This window comes from Lagopus muta, chromosome 23 (genome assembly GCF_023343835.1).
Source record: "Lagopus muta isolate bLagMut1 chromosome 23, bLagMut1 primary, whole genome shotgun sequence".
In the NCBI taxonomy this organism is placed as follows: domain Eukaryota; kingdom Metazoa; phylum Chordata; class Aves; order Galliformes; family Phasianidae; genus Lagopus; species Lagopus muta.
Window position 1 is genome coordinate 3,497,584 of NC_064455.1, and position 24,111 is coordinate 3,521,694.

At 50.7% G+C, this 24,111-nt stretch overlaps 2 protein-coding genes across 4 annotated transcripts; one reads left to right on the top strand and one right to left on the bottom strand.

Moving 5' to 3' along the window:
- The first annotated feature begins 18,296 nt into the window (after window positions 1–18,296).
- C23H1orf232 (chromosome 23 C1orf232 homolog) lies at window positions 18,297–19,623 on the top strand. The gene is made up of 4 exons (XM_048968869.1): window positions 18,297–18,775; window positions 18,854–18,940; window positions 19,031–19,116; window positions 19,283–19,623. Exons 1-4 carry the CDS (start codon window positions 18,614–18,616, stop codon window positions 19,542–19,544), a joined length of 597 nt encoding a protein of 198 aa, XP_048824826.1. The 5' UTR covers window positions 18,297–18,613; the 3' UTR covers window positions 19,545–19,623.
- Window positions 19,624–19,844: 221 nt separating this feature from the next.
- On the bottom strand, window positions 19,845–24,098 carry FAM110D (family with sequence similarity 110 member D). Of its 3 annotated transcripts, none has more exons than XM_048968865.1 (3): window positions 23,071–24,098; window positions 22,588–22,674; window positions 19,845–21,400 (listed from the first exon to the last, which is right to left on the bottom strand). In XM_048968865.1, exon 3 carries the CDS (start codon window positions 21,327–21,329, stop codon window positions 20,292–20,294), a length of 1,038 nt encoding a protein of 345 aa, XP_048824822.1. In that variant the 5' UTR covers window positions 21,330–21,400; window positions 22,588–22,674; window positions 23,071–24,098; the 3' UTR covers window positions 19,845–20,291. The 3 variants fall into 3 exon arrangements, with proteins under 3 accessions (XP_048824822.1, XP_048824821.1, XP_048824820.1); XM_048968864.1 differs by having other exon boundaries at window positions 22,966–24,098; XM_048968863.1 differs by having other exon boundaries at window positions 22,588–24,098.
- Window positions 24,099–24,111: the final 13 nt, after the last annotated feature.

The following is a 24,111-nucleotide window of genomic DNA, read 5'->3' on the forward strand; positions in this document are numbered from 1 at the left end:
TGATTTTGACGGCCCTCAGACTTCGTAAGGCGGTCGTGTGAAACATCTCATGTCTGGTTGCCGAGCTTAGGGGTCTCTCAGGCTTCCCCTGGGCATCAGGATACCCAGGCGTAGGCACTGCAGTGCTTGGCATCCCCCTGCAATGCTCCTGCAAATGTTAATATTCATGGTCATGTTTGCACTGCCTCCCAGGTCGTTCCATAGCACAGGGCGCCCTGACTTTTGGTGGTGGATTTCTGGAATTCCAGCGACATCATCTCCCATTTTACAAATCCATCATGCTGCAGACACAGTCAGGTACAATGTGTTCAGACATCCAGTGCAAGAAAAACTAATAATAATACTGGTGCTTTTTATTGGCTTCACACACCATAGCTTGTACATCTCCTCCCTAGGGCCAGATGAAAGTTTTGTGTTGTTGTTTAAGAAAAAGCCCATTTTGGCACTACAGCTGACAGAAAAATTGAGAGCTTCATTTCTTTCCCTTCCCCCTCTCTTCCTCCTCTTGTAATCTTTGATAAAGAAAAAAGTGTACTCCGAGAAAGGTATGCTAATTAACAATTAATTCTTTTATCTTATAGTGCCAAAACTGTAAGACCTGAAAAAGATGTAGAATAAAATTAGCGGTAATTAGCTTTTTAGAGCATTAAATAAACAGTGACATGAACGATGGAGAATTAATGCTATGCATTTATTTTTAACAATATTTATACAGGCAGTTTTTGAACAAGGCCCCGTGGCATTAGCTTTTACTAATACAGGCAAAACAGCAATGAGAAATAATTACACTTAGTCTGCATTAAGACAGCAGTATGCAAATCAAAGGAATAATGAAGAGAAGCCTGTTAATAAGGTTTTTGGAGACTCTACACTTGAATGTAATATTTGGGCTTTGTGTTCCTCTGTGGAATTCAGGAATGATTACCCTTCACCATTTCAGACCCCAGTCATGAGGCTCTCAGCAGCACTGGGATGAATCGAGGCTGCCCAGCATTTGGGGCTGCGCTTCTGCTTCTGGGTCACTTCTTTTGGAAGCAGTGAGCAGGAAACAGGGCTCAATCATGAGCAGGAAAGGTGGCTCAGCCATGCCCATGCCACTCTGCATCCCAACCACAGCCTGGCCAAGCTGGGTGTTTTCCAAGGGTTCGTGCCGATGCACTGGGATGGGTGATATCCAGAAAGGTGAATGCTGTGTCCCATAAATGAAACAGAACTATTTTTCTGACTGTGTTCACACTTTGCTGTTGTTTTGGTCTTTTGGGGCACCTCTGGGAGCCTGTCCCCACCATGCTGACACACTCGGGGTGTGCATCCATCGGGCAGTCCTCCAAGTGCTCACCTCACCTCACCTTCTGGAATTGTTCACACACAGAACATTCCTAAATGAGGAAGGGAAGGAGAAAATGAAACTTTGGCTCCTAGTCCTGAACAACCCCTGCATCATCCACCTTCCATTATCTCCAGAGCAAACACGAGAGAAGAAAATGGGAAGATATGTTAAACCTCGCTTGCGTTACAGAGCTTTACTGCTAACAGGGTGTGCTAATTAAGAAAGAAGCCTTGGCAGATGAATCCTTGAAACGCTGTTTAATTAACACTCTCTCCAAAGCCAGGCAGAGGGAAGCATAGAAGGGAGAAGAGCCCCCCAAGCCTCCCTAAGAACACCAGGACACAATGCTGGGTATGGACACCCCAGAGGTGCTGCAGCTATGGGTGACCCATACTGGCACAGGGATGCCTGCAAGGGACTGCAGCCTGGTCCACAGCAACCCAGGAACTCCCATGAAGGACTGTGGGTGGGGGAAAAAAAACAGTTCAAAGCACAGAACAGCAGAATTCCTTCCAGCACACATTCTGTAACCCCACCAAAGGGTCTGGAGGAGCACGTGGTGAAAACGGGGAGCTGGGACTTGGAGAGGTGTTCATCTGTAACCGAGCCTCAGGGAGTGGGAGGTAATGCATTTCCTTAAGTGTTTTTTTGATTGTATTCTTTTTTTACTTAAACCAGGCATCAGGACTTGCTGTTAATTGGCAAGAAATTAAATTAAGTGAAAACCCCCCACTCTGTGACTGCTTTGCCCATGAGATGCTGACACAAAGCATGCGCTGGGCTTCGCTGCTGTCAGAACACACAGGGCAGGAGGGAGCTGGCTGCTACCACTCCATTAACCTCTTTGTTCCTCCTATTCACACATTGGGAACATTTCTTGGGCTGCTGGTTTTGCCCATATAGATGGTGCTATAAGGTAATGATCAAGGTTGCAATGCCTGGCAGTCAGTTGGAAAGTCAACTTTCTATTAGTAGTTGCACCTTCTAAAGCTGATCACTTCTCTTTGCATTTAACTCTTTGATGCATCCACTGGACTGTTGGTAATGCAACCAACTGCTGTTGGTAATGAAAAGCACTGGGTCCAGTTACCAACACACTACTCTGCCTCTTTCAGTAAGCCACCTATAGCAGGAACCAGAAGTCCACATTCTGTCAATTCTCCTTGCAAACAGTGAAATCAAGAGTTTAAAATAAAGATAAGTTTCTTGGGATTGGAAAAGGGTTAAACAAGTCAGAGTGACTGCATGTATATGCTGACAGTTCTCATCAACTCACGCCTCCACTCTTCTTGGAAGTGGAGAATTATTCCCCAGTGGACAGCCTGGAAGATGATGATATTCCCTTTGCAGAATGATTGCAAGGTAAACAGTGACAGTTCAAACCCTTGCAGTGCTCTGCCAGTCTCTTAACAACATTAATGGGACTATCAGGAGGCCACGAGAGTGTGAGTGTCTCTCCGTGGTCCATTTAGAGCCATCCTTCCTGTGGGAACAGCCCCAAAGTTCTCATTAGGCTCAGTGGTTGTGATGATTATAGTGTAGCTGCTTTTTCTTTATCTTCAGACCCACCTGTCTCGTTCCCATCTGGATCATACAATGGTATCTACCATACTGGGACTCTTGGGGGAGAGACAAGAAAAGGATCCATTCCTTCCAACAAGTAAGATGACCCAAAACACATAAATCATGTGCATTTACAGGAGCTGCAAGTGTGGCTCAGAGGTATCACAAATAGAAATCAAATGGCAAAACCAGGAGGAAGGAGAATGATTTGCAAAACGCTCTTCTCGGATGAAATAACAAATAATTGGAGGCCACCAACTGCATCCTTGAATTGAAGAAACTCTGCATTTCTCTAACAGACAGAACCTGAGGAGCAATGAGAACAGCGTGTCCTGTCCTGATCTTCAACAGCTGTATTCAGCAATATCAGATACAGCCATAGAGTGGAGACTGGAAACCTCAGTGCTCCTTCCTGCCAGTGAGTGTGACTGAAATGCTGGTCCAGAGAGAAAAACGTTTCCTGAGCCCGCCAGCCCTGACCCATTTCTGCAAAGTGTTTTAATTTCTCTTACTACATTTTTCTACTGCACTCTTTCTGTCTTCCTGCGTATTGAAGTTTACTTCCTAACTCCCACCTGCAGCTGAACGCCTGCCTTTCTGTGAAGATCGCATATAAAACAAAATTAGGAAAGGAGCGATCAGCTAATAAGCAGTTGCTTTTCATTATGGGAAATTACAGCTTTCATGTCTTCATAAAGTAAACGCCTGTCAGCTCCAAACCAGCAGACCTGTTGCATCTACTTTGCTTAAGTGGGTGGATCGTTGTGCTGTTAGCAGAAATTGCTGCTCCTTGGTGCCTGGGGACAGATGCCAGAGGCATGGGGAAGGCAGACATTCTCTCCTCCACTCTGCTGCCCCAGAGAACAGTGGAGAAAGGGAAAAATGGGAGGCAAAACCTAGCCCTGGAGTTCCACTGTGTGCCCAGTTACTAAAATGGCTTTTCCATCCCTGCTTCTTTCATTTCACAGAATCACACAATCACCCGGGTTGGAAGGGACCTCAAGGATCATGTAGTTCCAACCCCCCTGCCTAGCAGGGCCACCAAACATCCACATTCAGATCAGGTTGCCCAGGACCCCGTCCAACCTGGCCTTAAACACGTCCAAGGACGGGGCATCCACAACCTCCCTGGGCAGCCCGTTCCAGGGCCTAACCACTCTCCTAGTAAAGAACTTCCCCCTAACATCCAACCTCAATCTTCCCTCCTTCAACTTGGATCCATTTCCCCTAGTCCTGCTGTTGTCAGCCCTTTTGAAGAGTTTACTCCCCTCCTGGGTGTAGGTTCCCTTCAGGTATTGATAGGCTGCAATGAGGTCACCCCACAGCCTTCTCTTCTCCAGGCTGATCTACCATTTGTTGATCTTGATCTATCATTTGTTACCATCGCATTGGGCTCCTGCAAGACATTGCTGTGTCAGAAGAATTACCCATCTAAAGACACTGAACCTCTCCAGGCCCTCCCTCAAAGAGTCTGTGAAGGTTACACGCTGTCAGGCCAAGGTGGTGCCTTCCATGAATGCTGATACAGGTACACAGCTCATGAAATGTTATTTAGGATATGTGTCTTTTAGGGTGACGTCCAATTGACTGGCTTGGACTGATCTACCCTTCACTGCAGTTTACAGATTGCTGCTCTGCAAGAGAAGGCTGAAAGCTGTCACCTTGGAGGCAGGTTTTTTTGCCCTCTTGTAATGAAAATTTGAGTATTTGCAAAAGAAAAGTTCATGCAGGGAGAAGCCTTAATGAGAAACCCACCTGAGTGCTTTTGGATGTTTCCTGTAAGAATTTCACAAGCAGATTAATGTGGTTGGCCCATTTTGCAAAGAGGAAGATACTTACAAAGTGATGGAGATAATCACTGGTTGCAATATTTGGATGTCATGTTTAGCACAAAGCCTCGCTGCTTTTCCATTGCTGCTGCTTGGGGATTTTTGCCAAGCTGTGTTTTTGGGCTTCTCAGAGAGCCTGTTTTATGGGCATCAGAGCTGTAGATGCTCACTGGGGAACAACAGAACCCAGTACGCACACTGGATGACTCCTAGATTGATAAAACCAATACCAGCAATGGAACTCAAATCTGGGGAGGGCTAAATGCTAAGGCTGTCATTGTCCCCCCTGTACAGCACATCAGCCCTGTGCAGAGCTGCCTGTGGGATGCAGGTCCCAGCACGGCGTGCAATAACTCAGCCAGCAAGGCTTTGTGGCGTGGGCAGGCACACAGCACTCCTGGCATGCCACGTAAAGCAAGGATGTGGGAGCTTTGGGCCCTAGGAGCAGAAATAAACAGAACATTGTCAGAAACAGAGCCCAGAGTGATGCTGGGAAACATCAATCGCCTCTTCCATAATGTAAACCAGCTTGGCATCTCCAGGTTGCTTGCTTGTATGCTTTGGAGCTTGTCCAGTGTTTGTGAGAGCAGGCAGCCTGCTAGGAGGTATAGCTGTTGCCATGGCTCCCTAATTACCTTCTGCGAGGTTACCATAGAGAAAAGCCCAGAGCTGACTTTAGAAACAATAGCACTTCTACTTTGTTTACACGGACATTTCAGTTTTTAAATAAAACTTTACATGAGCCAGAAATTGAGCCCTCAGTCCACTGCAGAGCAGGGAGGGTTTTTATCACTGCAGAAACTAAACAAATGTTTAAACAGTTGTTGCTGTTTACACTGCACTGAAACCCTGAAAGCAAGACTGGGCAGGGGGGCTTGCTCTGCTGGCTTGCTGGTGAGTTGTTTGTTCTATGGAAACAGTGTGGCCTTTGATCATGGGGTGGGCAGGTCCCAGTGAAACCGATGAGATACTGTGGGTCCAGGAGATTTTTGCTTGCAGAAAAGATGCGTTCCCTCAAAAAGCTCCGATGAGAACAAACCCAAGTTTCCAAACAAGAACCTGCTTGACAGAACCAGGGTTGTGTCTGACACTGTCCCCTGCTTTGGAGCTTCCTATGAGGGATGTATGGATGTGAGGCAGTGCTGAAAACACTTAGAATCACAACACTGCAGAGCGGCTATTTTGGTGGAAATTTATTGCACTGCACCTACATTTATTGCACTGCAATCCCTTTGTATTACACAGAAGGCACGAACAGTGAGCAATTAAAAGAGAGGCAGCTCCCATCAGCTGTCCCTTGGAAGGTTAGGTTCGTTGTGCAGGTCCATGGAGGAGATGGGAAGAGAAGGGCAGGAGCTGCTGGGGACCAGCTGTGGAACTTCACAGAAGGCATTTTGGGATCACCAAGCACCGCCTCTCCACGTTGACTCTTCCATGCACACACTTCCATGACACAGGTGAGACCTCCACCCCACCTCCAGCGAAGGTGCCTGGGTGACCTTGCAGAGGATTTGGCTGCACAACAAGGGGGGGCTTTCTGCAATTTTGGGTAGATCAGAGTTATCAGATCAGGGCGACCACAGTTAGCAATGGGCTAACAATTAAGATGTAATTCCCACAGGGTGTCGCCTCCCACAGTTTGGTACAAAAAGGAATTCAGAAAACTCTCTTTGCTGTTGCAGTCATATACATCACTTCTCACACCACTGTCGGAAAGACAGAGATTGCCATAGCCCCTTTGTGGCATCAATAATATAACAGTTTATTAATTCTGCAGCAGGAGAAGTTAATTGGCTGGGGATAAATTATGAATGTAGCAGGGAGACAAGGGAGGTCTGCATTCCTCTCACCACAACAAATGAAACAGAGTATTATTAATCCATAGCAAGATTAAAGCAATTTTCGTGGCTCTTGCTTTCTCTAAAGACAAGTGAGTGTGAATTATCTCTGCTTTCAAGTCTCAGGAGTTCTGTAGGATTTGCACTGGTGTTCTGTCCTAATGAAGAGAGGACAAATGCTACCTCCATCACTGGTCAGGGAAGGAAGAAGTCCACTCGTCCTTTGTGGGATTGCTCTTCTGATAAGATACAACAGCATTTTGTCTTAGTTGATCCACTTATCAACAAACAATAAATAATCATCGAATCATTTGTGTTGGAAAAGATGCATAAGGTCATCAAACCCAACCAACCCAACCCAACCTGTGAGTCCACCATCAAATCATGTCCCTGAGCACCATATGTAGGCATCTCTTCAGTACCTGCAGAGATGAGGACTCCACCACCTCCCTGAGCAGCCAGTTTCCAACCCCTGACCCCACTTCCCATGAAGAAATTCTTCCTGATACCTTATCTAAACCTCCCCTGGAGCAACTTGAGGCCATTTCTTCATCTCCTAATAAATTAAAACTTCTCTGTGTGTGCTTAGATATGATAGATAGACGGATGGATGGATGGATGGATAGATAGATAGATAGATAGATAGATAGATAGACAGACAGACAGACAGACGGACAGATAGATAGATAGAGCGGGGGGGGGGGGGGGGGGGGGGGGAATATCACCAAAACAAATGGAGCTGACATAACTGCTGGTAGTGGCAAACAAAAGAGTACTGGTGCAGTTCTACACCTTGTGCTGGCATTGAAATGCTAAATAACCTGCAAACAAGCAGCACTTCCAAGATGGGCTTCAAAGAAAGGTCACTACCCCTTTTAAGAAATAAAAGGAGCAATTCAGTCTGTAAGCAAGCTAGAAAAGAGGGAAAGCAAAAACCGAGGAAATCAGCAGGGAAGCTAACCAACAGTGGCTGTGTCCCTTCTGCTGGAAGGATCATGGAGAAGGACTGCGAATTAAAGCTTCCTTTAGTTGAGTCCCTGGAGAATAACGGGGCAAAGATGACAGCAGAAGAGAAAAGTTGCTTTTTCAACGCTGTAAAAACAGACAGGATCTTCAGACGTCCCGGAGGAATCTGTGACTTCCAGAGCAGTGGAGGAAGCGTGGGACCACTGCGTTATCTTGCTGCACAGCTTGGCAGGAAGCAGATGTGTGAGTAGCAGGGAGTGCTGGAGGCTCAGCTGGGTCAGTGCTCTCCTTTCACCTCAGCTTGATATGAATGCATTCATTTTGCTCATTATTCGAGAAGTACAATGTGGCCACATTGCTACGAATTCTGTGGCCTCGGCTTAGAGAGAGTGTGAGCATGTCTCCCCCTAGTAGCTGCCTCTAGCAATGAAAATTGCCTCCACCTTCCTGCCTTCAAATTAGTGAATTTTTCCATCTCACTGTCAAGAGAGAGCTGAGGCTTTCACCCCCAGATGTGTGGTTTGATTCATGCTGTCTCTCCTTCTCTGCATGTCCCACTGAACTGATGTATCTGCAGTGCGTAGTGGTCCTGGCCACTGGAAAAAAAGGAGTGTGTGTTGTGGGAATAACAAGGAGACATCTCCTCTGTCCTGGATTTTCTCTTGTCTTTTACACAAGCAAACATGAGAACCAGGGAAATGTGAACAGCCCACTCTGATTCAGAAGCATTTTGCACCCTGCCTCCATGAATGTAAAAGCTCTGAAGGAGCATCGGACAACCAAACGTCTAGCATTTGCTCTCCAGCTATAGGAAGAGGTGTGTCAGGTCCTCTCCCCATGTTCTTTTTGAAATACTTCACCCCAATTTCCTTTTTGTGGCTCTGCAGTGGCTGGTTGCTCAAAAGCCAGTCATTTTCCCCTTCAATGACACCAATTGTTCTAATAGAAGCTATTACCTCTCCCTGCAAACCTTGTCTCCATGGAATCCTTTGACCATGATGGTCAAAGCACAGCTACCATTTTCCACTCTTGCACATCCATCTCATTACCACTCTTCCATCATTCAGCTGCCTTACCACACTGTCCTCCAGACTTTCAGCAGCCCTTACCACAGACCCTTCTGCCCTCACTTTCTGCTGGCTCATAATCCAGATCATTCTCTATCACATTTCTCTCTTCAATAGCCCACATCAACACTTAGGTGTATGACCTTTATGTAATTCTGCACTCAGGAGTCCATTCCCATACCTCAAGTCTCTGACTTCCCCTCTGCAGCCCCACTGGCTCCCCCTGCTCTCCCAGCCCTCCTGTTCTCCTGCCCAGAGGTGAGCAAGCAGGCTGCTCTCCAAACCAGAAAGCCCCAGGTGTGGCTGCATTCCTTTGGTTTCGTAATGTTCTTTAATCTCACATCAAAAAAGAACCTGCTTTTAGCCACAAGATCCAAGGATCAGCTACTGACACAAGCAGGGAAGTTGCTACAGTCTAATTCAAAGCCATCTCCCCACGCTCACCACGTGAGGTTGTTTTATTTTCTTTTAAAACCAGGAATCAGAACGCTCTTATGTTTCTCCGCAGAGCCGTAAATTGAAACTAAAGGGTAGATTGAAAAGCAGCAGCTTGTACCACATAACCAGTGACCTTCCTGAAGAACTTTAATGCCTGAAACAGCCAAAAATTTGTTTTGAATCAATTCAATATCACCTCTGCACTCAGCAATCTCTACCTCTGAAAAAGGCTACAGGGAGCAACGTGGTTGTCTAAGCCAGGCTGGCAGCGTTTTGCTTACAGCAGGGTAGATGGCACTTCTCCTTAATGGGATTGAATAAAAGCTTCCAATGTATTTTCCTTTCCGTGGGGTCATTTTATTTAGAGGTATGCAATTTTTTTTTTCCTTGTAGGTGGAAGTTCATCACATCTGCTGATGCTAATGGATGTCACATGTTCCTGCTGGCAATAAGGCCACAGAGTTACACAAATCCCCTTACCCTCCAGCCAAGCTGGAAGTGGCTCCATTTAGAAAAATGGATGACATGGATCAAAAAGAGCTCCAGTCAACAGAGGGTCGTGCAGCAAGTAGGAGAGAATGCTGTGCTGACAAAGCCTGGTGTGATTTTGGGTAAAGCTCTTAACACTTGCATTGCTTTGGTTTGTTTTTTGTTTGTTTTTTTACCTGTAAAAGAGGGATGAAATCTTGTTCTCCTGGCCCTATTTTCCTCATAGCCACTTGTACTCATTTGCACAAGAATCATCTTCATTTGTGCACCACTCACAAGTGATTTGAAGCACACCTAGTGCAGACCTGGATTTTCTCATAGTCTCCACCTCCTAAGAGCAAGCACAACCTGCATTCTTTAGGGTTTTACAACACAGAATAGTGCTCTGATCCCACATCAGAGCCTGACACCACCACTGCTCAGTGCCCCAAATGGAAACATTGCAGTTATTCTGATGCCTACACCAACTTTACAACAGACGTAGTGAGCAACAGGAATTTCCACATGCCTGTTCCAAGCGGCTGCAAAATGCTGTGATGTAAATGAATCCTGTCCTTGCTTCACAGGGGTTGGTTTGCCCCAAGGAGGTGCATTGGAGGGAGCAGAAGAAGATGCAGTGGAAGGGCAGTGCACTCTTTGCTGGTTTTCACAGCCCTGGACCACAGGTATTCTGCTGCTGCTTTGCAGCTGAACCCACTGGCTTGTCAAAGAAATCTCCAAAAAATAACAAAGGGGTGAAAAAAAAAAAGAGCAGGAAACACAAAGCTTGCTGGCCTGGGAGCAAGCAGCAGCTGGTGCTGGTCAGCCCTGACACTTGGGAAGCAAGCTGAAGGCTGAGGTCAACAAAAGCATTTCAGGTGGATGCTGCCTCATGTCCCAGATGTCACATCTCCCTGTCACTGGGGAGGCAGCACTGTCTGCAGCCTCAGCAGTGAAATGGCTGTATTGGGCCTGAGCTGCAGTCTGGAGGAAACCCACCTCTGTTTGGGGAGGACAAGACCTCAGGTTATGCTTGTCAGCAGTGGAGCCTGCTGTTCCCTTGTGCTCAAGGCTCACAGACAGCAGCATATGAAAGCCTGGGGCAAAGTTGCTGACACTGGGCATGCAGCACAGTGCCCTCTCTGTTAGATTGGCTATGGCAGGAATTTGAAAACCTGCAAGTGGTTCTTACTGGCACCAGCTGGGCAGGTCCATCCAGTGAGAGATTAGCAACTATCCACTGTCTGAGCTCCCAGGAATGATTCCTGATTCCTGAGGTCAGCCACCAACCACCAAGGAAAGGTTCACTGGCAAACCAGCTGAGATGCAGCTCCTGTCATTTTCCCCTACAAGCACATCCTCAGCTTATCCCTATGTTATCCATGTTCCTTGGTGTAAACTGAAGCTGGTTTTCCTCCTCTGCCACAGAAAATTAGGAGATCTTTGAACTCTGACCTCGCCCACATCTGGATGATTTGTTCTTCCCTTGTATTTCCTGACAGCTTCCTCTCTGCAGCCAACATTTGCCCTAGGCTGTGTTCTCCCTTTGGGCATCTCAGCACTTGGGACCGAGAGATGACAAGTTGGGTATTAGGCAGATCAGCATGAGTGTTCTCTTTCCTTGTCCTCACCCTATCTGTCCTGATTGGTATCACTCTGGTGAGCCTGGCATCCTGTATTTGCAGTCTGAGCTCTGTGTGATGGAATCACCCCTCCAGGCTGCTAAACAAAGTCCTCCATTCACTGCCCAAGCCCTGGCAGTGGTACCAGCATCACACAGAGGTACCCAAGGCTGCTCTGCCCATAGGCTTCAAAAGCACAGGGCTGCCATGCCCTCACACTTGGGTGATGCTCTCCAGAATGGATGGTGGCAGGCAGTGCAGATGAAAGGGGGGAGTGTGATTAATAGAAGCAATTCTTACTCCTCCACTCTTCTCTCATTACCAGCATTTAAAAGCCAGGATTTTCATTTCTTGTAAGCTCTGGTGCTGCGTACAGATGTGAAGCTGTGTCTCCCGGGAGTGCTTCCACCAGCAGAATTCTGATGGGAGGAAATGGGCCTGCGACACCCAGCAGACAATAATCTATCAGAAAGTATCCTCTGCAGATGTGCTTCCCACTCTCTGTCCTCATCAGCACTTATTATCAACAGCATTCCTTCCCCTCCTGCCCCATTCTGGGAAGTGACTGGTATTTTATCTTGTTTTTCCAGAAGGATGAAACAAATGAGAGAAAGAAAAAGTATCAGTTTGGATGGGTCTGGCTGCCATGCAGCAAAGATGAATCAGGCACCTGGGTGACACTAGATCCACTGAAGCCTGGATGCTGGCTTTGCAGGATAGCACATACAGATTACTGTGGGCTGTGGGCTTTAGCTGTGACGTGCCCTGTGCACAGAGCATTTTTTCCTCCTGAAACTGTTCTGTGATAAGCTTCAGTGCTCCCTGAAGGTTATAGCAGCCTGGTGGTCTGCTCCTTTCCAGGCAAGACAGCACAAGGTCTGTCATCTTTCTACTAACGTTTTTTTGTGTTGTTTTTAACCACAGCTGTGTTTTATCAGTATGGCTATGAGCGTGTCAGAAGACAGCACCCAGTTCTGCAGCACCTGAATTCAATGGGTTCTGATTCCCTCAGCCCCACACAGCCTTAGCTATTAGTGATGCTGCTGAGGTTTGTGTCTGCCTGTACCTCTCAGATCTCCCAGAAATGAGAAAGGGCCCCTGCAGTGCCATGGCACATGAAGTGCTTTGGGACCTACTGCTGAGATGTACAGGAGGAGAGTTGGTGACAGCTGCAGTGTGATGAAATGAAGCTGTGTAGGAATATGGAGATTGGAAGATAATCAGTGCTTCAGAGGTCCTGCAGCTTGAGAGGCCTTAATATGGCAGAAATTCAGGTTGCTGGTGTTTGTTCAAGAGCTTAGAACCCGGGTGAAACTTGTGTGCAGGGTGATTTGTGAGCTGCGTTACCAAGTGTGAAAGGTGCTGCCCACTGACCTTGGAGAAAGTGGAAAGGAAGAGCTTTGTCAGAGGAGCTGCAGTGGGGAAGCCTTTGGTTGCGTGTATTTCAAGAGAGGAGGGTTGTTGTGTTGCTCCAGATCGTTATTAGGATTACTTTCAATGGGAATTTGTTAATGAAACTTGGGAGCGTGGAGGAGCAGCCCAAACGAGAGCAGTTGGCTGAGCCTTCATGCAGTCACTTGAAATAATAATATTGTTTTGTTCAGTTCAACCGAAGCTGTGCTTCTTTATTTTGGAAGCAAACGCATTTTCCACCCTAAAATTTTGTTATGTGGTTTTCCTCCCCGCTGCCTTGCATTTACTGTATTTGTTTCTGCAGAAAGCCCATTTTTTCCAGCTCCAAACCCCAAAACAGAACATAATGCTACATTTATTTGAATCCAGATTTCTTTCTGATGGCTCTTTTTGGAAAGTTGGACTTGAGCTTCTCTTTAAAACAGAGTTAAAATTGTTTCAAGGGGAAAAACGATGGGAAGACTTCATTTTGAGCAGGAAGAGCTTTCTTAATCAAGTATGGCAAAGAAGAGATGGGTCTGGTATCCTTTTCATTTCACTACATCTAATTGCACGCATTAAACCTTCTCACTACTGGCTCTCATTTACATGTTCTTCTCGTTCTTTATTTGGCTGGGGGGCAGTGGATGAACCAGAGGCTTCTTCTTTTCCTGCAGGAAAAGGTTTCTTTCTTGAACAGGATGAAAACAGGGAGTTGAATGCTTTCTCCCCCCCGAGAGGTGGTTGGTTTGGGTTTGTTTTGGGTTTTTTTTTTTGGAGCTCTTTCTGAAGTGTCGATATTTTCTCATATCTTGTGGCGCTATGGACGAAACAAAAATGGGAGATGCTGCTTGATTTTGTAATCCCCATAGATATTGGCTGCAGTGACGGGCACAGAATAAAGATATTCTCTTCAGAGGAAATAAATAAGATGTTGATTGGCAAGCTAAATCCTCCACAGTGTTGCTGTCTCTATGACTGGAATCCCAAATGAGCCAAACTGCAACGTGTTTTATGCTGTTTCCCCACTCCAAACGCATTTTGCAATCTATTTCCTTAAGCCTACAGGACTGCTCTCTCAAATTCCACTTCCCACTTGGCCAGAAACGTTAAATACAAGCTCTCCTTACCGGCAGCACCTTTCATTTCCCTGCTCAGATTTCTAAGCACATCAGAGGGGTTAGCACGTGTTAACAGAGCCATTGTCATGAGATAATGGCCTGCTATTAGAGCATCTTTTTTCTTTCCTTTTCCTTTTGATGGCCTTGGGCCATTTTCCTGTGATGTGAGAAATGATGTCTTGCAGTTCTTGGACATATTATGGACTCAGCCTTCTGTCTCCTTGTCACAAAGCATCATCAGTTCTGTGATCTCTTTAGAGCCCCCGGATGCTGTGTGATACCACGACAAACTCGGACGGCTGATGGGGAGCAGAGCAAACCCTGAACCCAAAGCTCTGCATCCCTGCACACGGTGCACTCTCACCTGCTGTCTCTGGGGGAAATGGAGCTCCTCGTTCTCCTTTGCACAGCTGGGAGAAATGGAAAGCATCAGCCTAAGCAGTTAAACGTTGAGGTCAAGGTCTAAAGATTTATCAACTCCAGTTACAGTCTCCACTTGCTTTTCCTTAACGAAATAAAGCAGCTTAAATGACCTGAAAATACTGAGGTAAGCAGCCAGGTGAAAAAAGACAGAGGAGCTGGAAAGGAGCGTGGGGACAGCTTAGTGCTGCCAGAGGAGCAGCAACCCAGATCTAAAAGAAAAATGTTCTGACTGTCCCCATAGCATGAAGTCAGGGATGGGTGTGTGGGTACAAAAAAGACAGGGAGCTGTTGGAGAGGGTCCAGAAGAGGCCACGAAGATGATCAGGGGACTGCAGCACCTCCCCTATGAGGACAGGCTGAGGGTGCTGGGCTTGTTCAGCCTGGAGAAGAGAAGGCTGCGGGGTGACCTCATTGCAGCCTTCAGTACCTAAAGGGAGCCTACAAACAGGAGGGGAATCGACTCTTGGAAAGGGGAGATGACAGCAGGACAAGGGAAAAGTTAAGGGAGGGAAAATTGAGGTTGGATGTCAGGGGGAAGTTCTTTGCTGTGAGAGTGGTGAGGTGCTGGAACAGCTGCCCAGAGAGGCTGTGATGCCCTGTCCGTCCCTGGAGGTGTTCAAGGCCAGGTTGGATGGGGCCCTGGGCTGGTATTGAATGTGGAAGTTGGTGGCCCTGCATGTAGCAGGGCGTTGGAGCTTCATCATCCTTGAGGTCCCTTCCAACCCTGGCCATTCTGTGATTCTGTAGTCCTGTGGAGAAGAGGGATGTTGAGATCCGTGGTTGTGTGAGTTGCGGAGACCTTTGGAGGTCTCTGGTCCTGCGCTTTGCTCCTGGCAGGGCAAACATGCAGTGGCTTGCTTAGGGCATTGCACAGCTGAGCTCTGATCATGGCAGGTGCCCTCACCCTTATCCCCAGTACTGAATCTCCATGCACTGTAAAATCTCATGTACTGCTTTTTTCCTTCCAGGATCCTGCCACCCTCCAAGCCACAAGGATGAGAATACATCAGAGAGGGGCAGGGCAGAGCCTGGTGGTGCACAGAGGATGCAAGGTGCAAACAAGGTGCAAACAGGGCGCACCAAGCTGGGTGCAGCCTTCCTGCCACCCTCCATTCCCTTTGATGCTGCACGCCCTGCTGAGCTGCTTGCTTGTTTGTTTAACTTTTCTGCCGCAAGGGTTAAACAAATCAAACATTAGCGATTCAGTGCAAATGGCAGGAGGCTAAGTGGTGTTATCTTTAATTACTGTCGGTGTCAAGGAGAGCAAGCGGGGAGCAGTGGGGGGCTGTGAAACTGGTTCGTACTTTGGTTGAAGGGGGGGGGGGGGGGAGTTGGCAGGATTGCCATTTGTATTCAGATGGGGACATCTAGTGACCAGCCTGACATATTGCGAGGATTGAGCACCCCAGCGATACAATAGGGATGAAAAGCCTGGTTTGAGAAGCAGCTCGAGTGTTGCTGGAAGCGCTCCTCGCGTCTGCAGCATCCTTCAGAAGATGTCCCAGAGCGGTGAGCCCTTTAGGACTGACCCTGCTGTCCTCGGCAGGACCGTGGGGTCTTTTCTCAGCCCCTTCTGTGTCCTGCTGTGCTGCAGGGCTCCATTCAATGCCACATGTGGCGGGGACATTCCCCTTGAGCAGAGTCCAGCACGAGCTGTGGTTCCTTCAGGTGCACGGGGATGAGTGTGATGACAAGGGGTGCCTCGGGGTTGAGTGCTGGCTTGATGTCTCTGCTTCCCGAATTCTGATTATGGGGATGTGCCCTGAAATGTGGGAAGAAACCTCCATCTACCACTGCCTTTTCCTTGTGAGTTTTCTCAGGAAACAGCTTCTGGGTTTCAAGAGTTTCCATTGCTGCCCGAGGTGCTGAGGAGATTAGATCTCAATTCTGAATGCTTTCACTGAATGCTTTCACTTAAATTTTCTTTTCCCTTACACCTGCTGCAATGAAGATCTCCTACATAAATATATTTGAAAGTAATCCTTTATTTCCCCAAGTAGCCCTCGCTATCAGCTCCAGCAGTGGTGCCCATAATTACTTTCTTCCTAGTAGCTGGTTGGACACTGTGGCTAATTTGTGGATATACTGATAAAACCCATAAACGTCAGGTGATTGCATCGAAAGTGAACCGTATGAAAGGTCAGGCAGTGATTTCCTCCATGGGGGCAGTTGACTCATTTTCTGCCATTTGTTGTGGTGTGCAGATCTCTGCACAATCCCATTATCTGGAGCTCTCAACACAGGACATGCCCACACCACACACCTGGCTGCCTGCTGACCCACATCAGGTCGTGCTGTGCTACCAAAGCCTGTTTCCAGATGGCTGTGGTCAAGTTGTCCCTTTGCCACTCTGATGCCAGCTTATCTGGAGCAGTGCTTCTTCCATTGCTGTCTCCACTTATAAAATGGAGCTGGTTGAAGGATGGACCTGAAGCGGACTGGGCTGCAACATTCAGCTCCAGGTGTAGGAATGGACATTTTACCCTTCTCTGTTTGAAATTTGGGGGTTTTTTTTGCAGCAGGAATCACACTGGGTTGGAAGAGAGAGATGCATAATGTGAGAGCTGTGGGCAGCAGTGTGTTGTGAACCCAGAAATGTCACCAGGAGCTTTCCAGAGGGGACTGTTCTCCAACTGCAGGCTGGTCCATCATCCATGATGGGGTTCAGCTGTGTGTGATGTGCTCAGTGGGCTGGATAATAACGCACCTCCTTGTTCAGCTGGGAACCTACCCATCTGCTTTGCCCTTCGTCTGCCATAGGACAGTGTGGGAGAGCAGTGATTCCCCTTGCCCACCTGCATAGCACCTCATATTGAGCCTGGAGTGCTCCACGATGCCCCTATGCTGTCATTAGGGAGAAGTGGGGTAACAATCTCCACCATGGTACTGCCCAAGGACAGATAACTGTCCAGCATTTAGCATTATCTCAGGTCTAATCCTGATCCTAATAGTGGGAAGCAGGCCATGGAATGATAAAATACCACAACAACCATAAAACTCACAAACAGTTCCTGCTGTGGTCGGTGATTAAAAAATAAATAAATCCAAGTGACTGTCTGAAGTATAAAGCCACCTAAAATTTATCTCCAGAGCTCTGAGCCTCTGAGTCCATCATTAAAGGCATTACGCAGGGCGCTGTGTGGGGGCTTGGTGGAGCTTCTTCCCAAGTGGGACATAAAGTGAGAGATAATTTTCACAACCTCAATTTAGCAGCACCTTAAGCTGTCTGTTGACTGAATTGCCTCAAAGGAGGATTTGGAGGCAGGGAGAGCAGTGCTTTCTGCAGGGAAACAGTAAATTCACACAGCTGAGACAGGCTGCAGTGCCTGATGTCGCTGGGAGAAACAATCTTAGCAAGTGGTTAAGATTATCTGCTACCTGCATGTTTATTAGCAGCAATTATATGGTGTTGGTGTTCCAAATTGCTGCTGAAAGATGTTACCAAATGGAAAGCCCTCAGTTTAATTGAAAGCATGTTTTAAATTTGATTACTTATGGCTCTGTGTTATGATATCAGTGACCTGCATGAGAAAATCCCTTCCCCAGAGGGGTGGTGCAGGCAGATCTGTGTGCAGATGGAGCAGAGGTCTCTGATGCACAGCACCAAGGGGAGGTCAGGAGGATCAGCCAAGCATTTTTCCTAGTCCCAGAAGACAGCATTTTGCAAATTGCTTCACCAGAAGATCTAAAGGATCTCAGGGCTTGTTGGCAATGTGGTGAAAAGGGCGGGTTGTGTGGAGGGAAGGTAACTTCACATTTTCCATTCCAACAAATATTCACTGTGCATCCACCAATGCATATTTTTGGACATACAAATAAGGTTTTTCATTGTGTGCAGTATCTTTTGTTTCCAAGATAAGCATGTAATTAACTGAAGGATGATGCAAAGGGAGGCTCGTCTACCACATTTCCATCTTGCAGCCTCCGGCAATCCATTAATGAAGTCTAATTACGATGTCAAAAGTTCTAGCCCAGTGATTAATTGACTTTGGAGATGCGAGAGTTCTTGTGTTGTTTTAAGCCAGCAGACGTGAGAAGGGAGGAAAAGGAATTGTTAATTAGTTTAGTTGCTGCTCGGGAACGTGATGGGATAGCGGCTCTTAACGCAGCGGCGCGGGGTGCGGAGCAGCGCCTGCAGTGTCGCGTTTCGGCCAGCAGGTGGCAGCAGCGCGGCGCTGGGGCGGACACACGCTCGTCCGGCGTCGCTCCTCTGCCGTTACGATAGCAGGTCCGCCCGGCCGTACTGCGCATGCGCTGGAAGAGCGGAAATTGTGTTTGCTTCTTTGCGCCCTGCTTGCGGAGCTGGGCGCTGCGTGGCTCCTGCCGTTCCTTCATGCACACGAAACGGGCATTAAAACGCACCCACCGCAGGCGATGGTTCTACAGAGAGCTGCCTGATTGTGTTCGGCCGTTCCCCAGGGCCGCCCCGATGTGCGCACTGGGCACAAGGAGGGGGTTTGGGGTGAACCAAGCCCTCCCCCGCCCGCTGCTTTTCCCCCAGCACGACCCGGGCTCAGGTTCCCCTTTGTGCATGGAGCGAAGTCCCTGAAACTTTCATGAGGGCATCGGATGGCCGACGAGAGCCGCCCCACCTCCCCGCCTGCCGCTGCGCATCGCCTCTGTCCCGCGCCATGACCCAGGGCATCTGGGGGCTCTACAAAGCCAGGGTGCTGCAGACCCTGGGGGGGGCACGGGCTGACGGTGCGCTGCAGGAGGAGGTAATGGGGGGTGGGGGGTTACGGCTGATTGCAGCCCCCTGCCCTCCTCCTGCTCTCACTCGGTTGGGTTCGTTGCAGGGAGACCCTTCTGAGCTGATGGAGGCAGCGGAGCCTCCCGCGCTGATGGAGGAGGGATCCGGCCCTGTGTCCCAGCTGGCACGGAAGGTGAGGATTGCGGCTGTGGGTGCTGCTGGGATCGGGAGTCCCAATAACTCCCAGTGAGCCCCATTGAGTCGCACTGTGCTTCCTCTCCAGGTCCAGGGGGGCTGGAGGACGCTCTCATCTCTCTTCACCCGCGAGGATGAGCACCAGCTGCTCAACCCAGAGCCCTGCGCCGACCAGTAAGTTATGTCTTAAGGAGGGAGGGGGGCTCCCGTAGCCTAGATTTTGCCCTGGGCTCTGCATCCCCATCTGTTCCCCCATCACCTATGATCCCAGATATGCCCCAGCACTGAAGCTGGTTCAGGAGTACCTGTGTTCACATCCCCTCCCCTGCTCTCCCTTTAGCCCCCTTGCTGCCGTGCCAGCTGAGCTGCCTCCCGCCCAGAAAGCAGCCGGCTTTTGGGATCTCTTCGCTACCAAATGGCAGCAAGCATCGACACCGGACAAGGAGGTGGCCCCTGCAGAGCTGAGTGAGAGTCCCACAGAGCCACCAGGTGATGAGGGCCCCAGCGACCTGCGAGAGCCAGAGGAAGGGGCCTTCAGATGGGGCTTCCTGGCCAGCAAACTGGCTGAAATCCGAAATAAAAATGCTTCCAAGGGCAACTAGAAGAGGCGATGCCAACGTGGCCCTGCGGCAGCGCCAGCCAGTGATGCTGTGATGGGCCCTGGCAATGTGGAGGTTTTGGCACTAAAGACCCCACGGCGCCCTTCTCCCTGAGCGTGTGTGGTGCTTTCTTTGCCTTTGTCTCCTAGAACAGCCCTGCCACGTGTGGAGCCCCGTTCCATCCCCAAGACTGCAGAGCTGCCCCAGCGGGTTGAGACCCTCCAGAGGGATGGGAGGGGGCTTGCCACCTCAGTCCTCAAAGCATCCCCCATCCGCTCAGGCACTGTTGGAAGAAACCACAGATGCAGCCACGCTAGAAGAAAACCACAGGTTTGTTTATTAGAGTCCTGCTCTCATCCTAGCAGCCCCTTTCCCACTGAGGCTGATGGGGAGAAAGCTGCCATTCTAAACCACAACCAGAAATAGGGAAGACCAAGAGGTAGGGACCAGCAAGGAACAGCAGCCTTCCAGCCACCACGGCTGAGGCCGGACTCACCCAAAGAAAGTCCCTGGGCACCCCACCCACACCTCAAAAAGCAGCTATTGGTGGGCAGCATATCCAAGGGGTGAAGCAGTTGTCCCTTCTGTGGGCAGACCTTGTCTCTGCTCAGGGTAGACTTGATGTCCCTGCTGGCCTGCAAGCAGCACCATAGTGTCAAGGTGCTGCCACTCCCCAAACCACATCCAGCAAGAGCAGGGGGCCGTTATCATCCACCTAGACCCACACACGGCTGGCTGGGGTGCTTCCTTTCAGACTGTGGATTCCTTGGCGGCTGCCCAAGCTCGCTGGCAGCCATAGAGCCATTTGATGACACGGGCATTGCGCTCCACCACCGAAATGGCGGAGCAGAGCCTTGCGTCCGGCTCCTCCTCACCTGGCCCCACGTCCTCACCGCTGCATCCTGACGCCTGGCTGGGCTCCCACTCACAGGAGCTGTGGAGCCGTGCTGAGGCAGCATCCCATCCCGCTGGCACAAACCGTTCCTTCCCCAGCCCTTCCACCATGGCCCGGTCCAGCCCACAGTAATTGAAGAACCGCTCCTTCTCCGAAAGCGGCAGGGACAGGCGCAGCCCGAGTGCCGGTTTGCTGGGGCCAGGGGAGGCGGGGGGCTGGGCCAGGCTGGAGGCTTGGGGGGGCTGCGGCACGGGGCTGCCAGGCACCGGGACGATGCTGCTGCTGCTGCCGGCACCCGGCGTCTGCACATCTTCTGCTTGTTCCATGGATGCCCACAGCATGGGGCTCTCGGAGGCTTTATCCGACCCTTGGGCCGGGGGAGAGCTGGGGGGTTTGTCCCTGAGCGGCCCCTGGAAGAGGCGTCGCACCAGCCCGTAGCCCTTGGTGTTCTCCTTGTTGATCGCTGGGCAGTCCCGCTTCTGCCGGTAAATGACGAGCGAGTCGGGTCTCAGCAGACGCCTGCTGCCACCTCCCCTCCGCGGCACAGGGGACGAAGGACAGGGCAGCACCTTGCGGCTGCCTTCACAGCTCAGATCCGAGCCGTGGCAGAACTCGTGGCGCTGCTGCAGGGCGAGAAGTCGCCGGCCGCGGGGCGAGCAGCAGGGCGAGCAGCCTCGCAGTGCCGGCTCCTGTCGGCTGTTGATGACCTGCTGCGATTTGACGTATTTCACTTTGTCTGCTTCCAGCCGCTCCACGGCGCTGGGTGTGCGGCCACCGCCGCCTCCCCCCAGCTGCTCCCGCAGATACTCGGGACCCCGGTTCAGCAAACGCAGAGGGGAGACGCCGCGGCCAGAAGCGCAGACGGCTCGGGGGGTGCTGCCGAGTGGGACCATCGCCTGCCAGCCAACCCCGTGCGGGATGGGGACCCCAAAGCCGCGCTCAGCTTCTGCGCTCAGCCGCTGTCCTGGGAGGAGAAAGGAGCGGTGGGGTTAGCGATGGGGATGGGGTTGGAACCAGAGATGAGTTTGGAACCGAGGGTGAGGTTGGCACCAAGGGATGTGGCACCACCAGCAAAAGGACCGGGAGCGACACAGAGCCGTGCAGGGGGACAGGACTGGTCCCTGCCTGCAGAGGAGGCGCCCTGCAAACCGGGGCAGGAACAATCACGGGCAGGAAGAGAGAAGCACCAGGCATCCGCCGGCTTCATCAAGATCCCAAGAGCAGCTTCGTACAGGAAACTTACTGGAGCCATTGCTTTATCTTTACGAGCCCGGGGACAGCAGAACAAAGACAGTATGGGGAAGCCAGTGTGCTTCCCCAGCCCTCCCTCCCCTTGTGCCAGCAGTGGGGGCCCTTTTGGCTGCTGGGGTTTCCGTGCTGTTCGGGGCATCGTGGCTCCCCACGGTGCTGGGCTGGGCCGGGCTCCCGGCTCTGTTTCCCTTTCAGGAAAAGAAAACAAAGGAGCTCCGGGAAGGTTTATTTTAAGCAGAGGCTGTTTGGTCGGCACCACAACTCTGCTGGGGGCTCATCCTCTCCTGTCCTGTCCCTCTGCAACAAGGGGTCCCTAAGGCAGGCTCTGGGATAATCGATTCCTCTCCTATCACCACTTATTTGGGAGTGTCAAGGAGCAAAAAACAGCCCTTGCTCAGCTTTAACCAAGCACCCATGCAGGGACAGTGGGGGACAATGTTGGGACCAAGCAGGCGCACAGCAATGGGGCCATAAATTGAATAGCAGAGGTGGCTGTAAATGCCCAAAGCAGATGGTGCCCCTGAGCAAAAGAGGCCCAAATGGCCCTGAAAAGCCACCTCTGGGGTGATGATGGGGACAGAGAGACCACAGCTATCCAGAGAGCAGGCAGCCCAGGAACCTTCTGCCTCCACACGCAGCCCAAGGGCTTCAGCAGTGCATCCACCCCCATTTTACAGATGGTAAACTGAGGCACTGAGATTTTTTCAGATCCTGTGCTCCTGAGGGGCAAACTCCCACATCTCCATGGGTTTCAAGAGCTCTGCAGTGCTTCCATGGATGCTGCCCCCAGTACATGATTCTGTCACCCCCCCCTGGGCTGCAGTGTCTCCGTGCCCCCAGCCCAGCCCCAGGTCCCATATGTCCCAGCTGTGTGCCCGTGCTGGGGCTGCTCGTGCTCACCTGGGCCTGTGCAGGGTGCTGGTTGGTCTCCTCTGCTCCTGTTTCCTCCAGCAGCCAGCAGCAAACTGAGCCCAGAGCCGCAGGAGCCTCATATAGAGAGGGAGGAAGAGCCACCCCATTAACCCCTGCCAGCCCAGCCCCATCAGCACATCCTGCTCTGTGCCAGCACCCTGCCAGCACTGAGCCCTCAGTCCCTGCAACCTTTACACCCCAGGCTTCCCCTCAGCCACGGGCTCCATCTCCCAGCTCTTCTTACGGGATTGCAGCCAGGATCCTGGCTGTGGGACAGGCTCCCCTCCATCCCTCTGACCCCTGAGGCCATAGCAGCATTGTCTGCCTCCCCCCAGAGGAGCCCGCTGTGTCTGACCCCACACACACCAGGTGCATCAGGAACAGGGCAATGATTACCCGGCACTGCAATCCCCTTCCTCAGGGTCCTGCCTAAGCCCACAGGAACGGGGCAAAGCGAGGTCCTTCCAGTACCTTCTGTCAGCGGTGAAAGGGTCAAAGTGAGCTCGGATCCAGGCAGGTTCCTGCCTCCCCTTCCCCGGGAAGGGCTGTAAATTGCAGGAAGCCGCAGGGACCAGAGCCAGCCCAGGGGTTATTTTTACCTCTGCCCTCTTCCCTTCCCGGAGGGCTGAGTGTCCTTTCCGGCCCCAGCCCACCTCCACTCCCAGCATCCCAAAACGTGGGCAGACCTCAGCTCCCTGGAGTTGGCACTGCAGAGCCCCAGAGAGGCCTCAGCTCCCCGCATCCCTCCCGTGCTGAATGGGAGTGGGGTACAGCCCAGGCTGCAGCCACATGACCGCTACCTGCAGGGAACCAGCAGGCTCTAGTGGGAACAAAGATGTGACACTTGTAGGTTCTGTGTCTGAAAGGGAAAAGAGGAGAAGGGAAAAGAGCCCTGCCCATCCCCATGGAAGCTCCACAGCATCCAGCATGCCTCTGTGTTCAGGCACTGCAGCCAGGGCTGTACACCAGTGCTGGAGCTGAGGCCATAGCAACATCCCACGCACCAGGTCCTGTCCAAGCTCTGCTGGCACAGGCCAAACCCCACTGAAAGTGAGGCAGGACCAATCCGAGGAGGAGGACCCCACCGTGCAGCACTCATTCCCCACGCAGGATGCAGCCAAAGCAAGGAAAACAACGTTCCAGAGGAAGATGAGGAAAAGGACAGGGGGAAGAGGCTGAGAAACCCATGGCAAGGCTGGGATCTGCTGCCCTCCCACACAGAGCACAGATTGCCACCTGGGGGAGGAGCGGACCCTATTGTTAATGCCAGGCAACAGCAATGACTGTTTCTCAAAACACGTTTTATTTTGTGAGCTGGAACCCAGCCTGCCGTTCCGGTAAGGACAGCCATGAGAAGAGCAGCCTTCAGTTCACCTTTGCGTGGCGGATGTGGACGATTCCTGTGAGGCACTTCCAGCAGGCGCCTGCAACTTCCCCTGCCCTGGGAAAGGGATGGACAGACAGACACACAGACAGACAGGCTGCACTGGGGGGGGGGGGGGGGCACTTGTA

Bases quoted from the DNA above. Each gene is read 5' to 3' on its own strand.
- C23H1orf232 (XM_048968869.1), top strand. From the start codon at position 18,614: ATGAGGGCATCGGATGGCCGACGAGAGCCGCCCCACCTCCCCGCCTGC. The intron at 18,941-19,030 runs GTGAGGATTGCG...CTTCCTCTCCAG, and splicing joins TGTCCCAGCTGGCACGGAAG to GTCCAGGGGGGCTGGAGGAC. The intron at 19,117-19,282 runs GTAAGTTATGTC...CTCTCCCTTTAG, and splicing joins CCAGAGCCCTGCGCCGACCA to CCCCCTTGCTGCCGTGCCAG.
- FAM110D (XM_048968865.1), bottom strand. From the start codon at position 21,329: ATGGTCCCACTCGGCAGCACCCCCCGAGCCGTCTGCGCTTCTGGCCGC.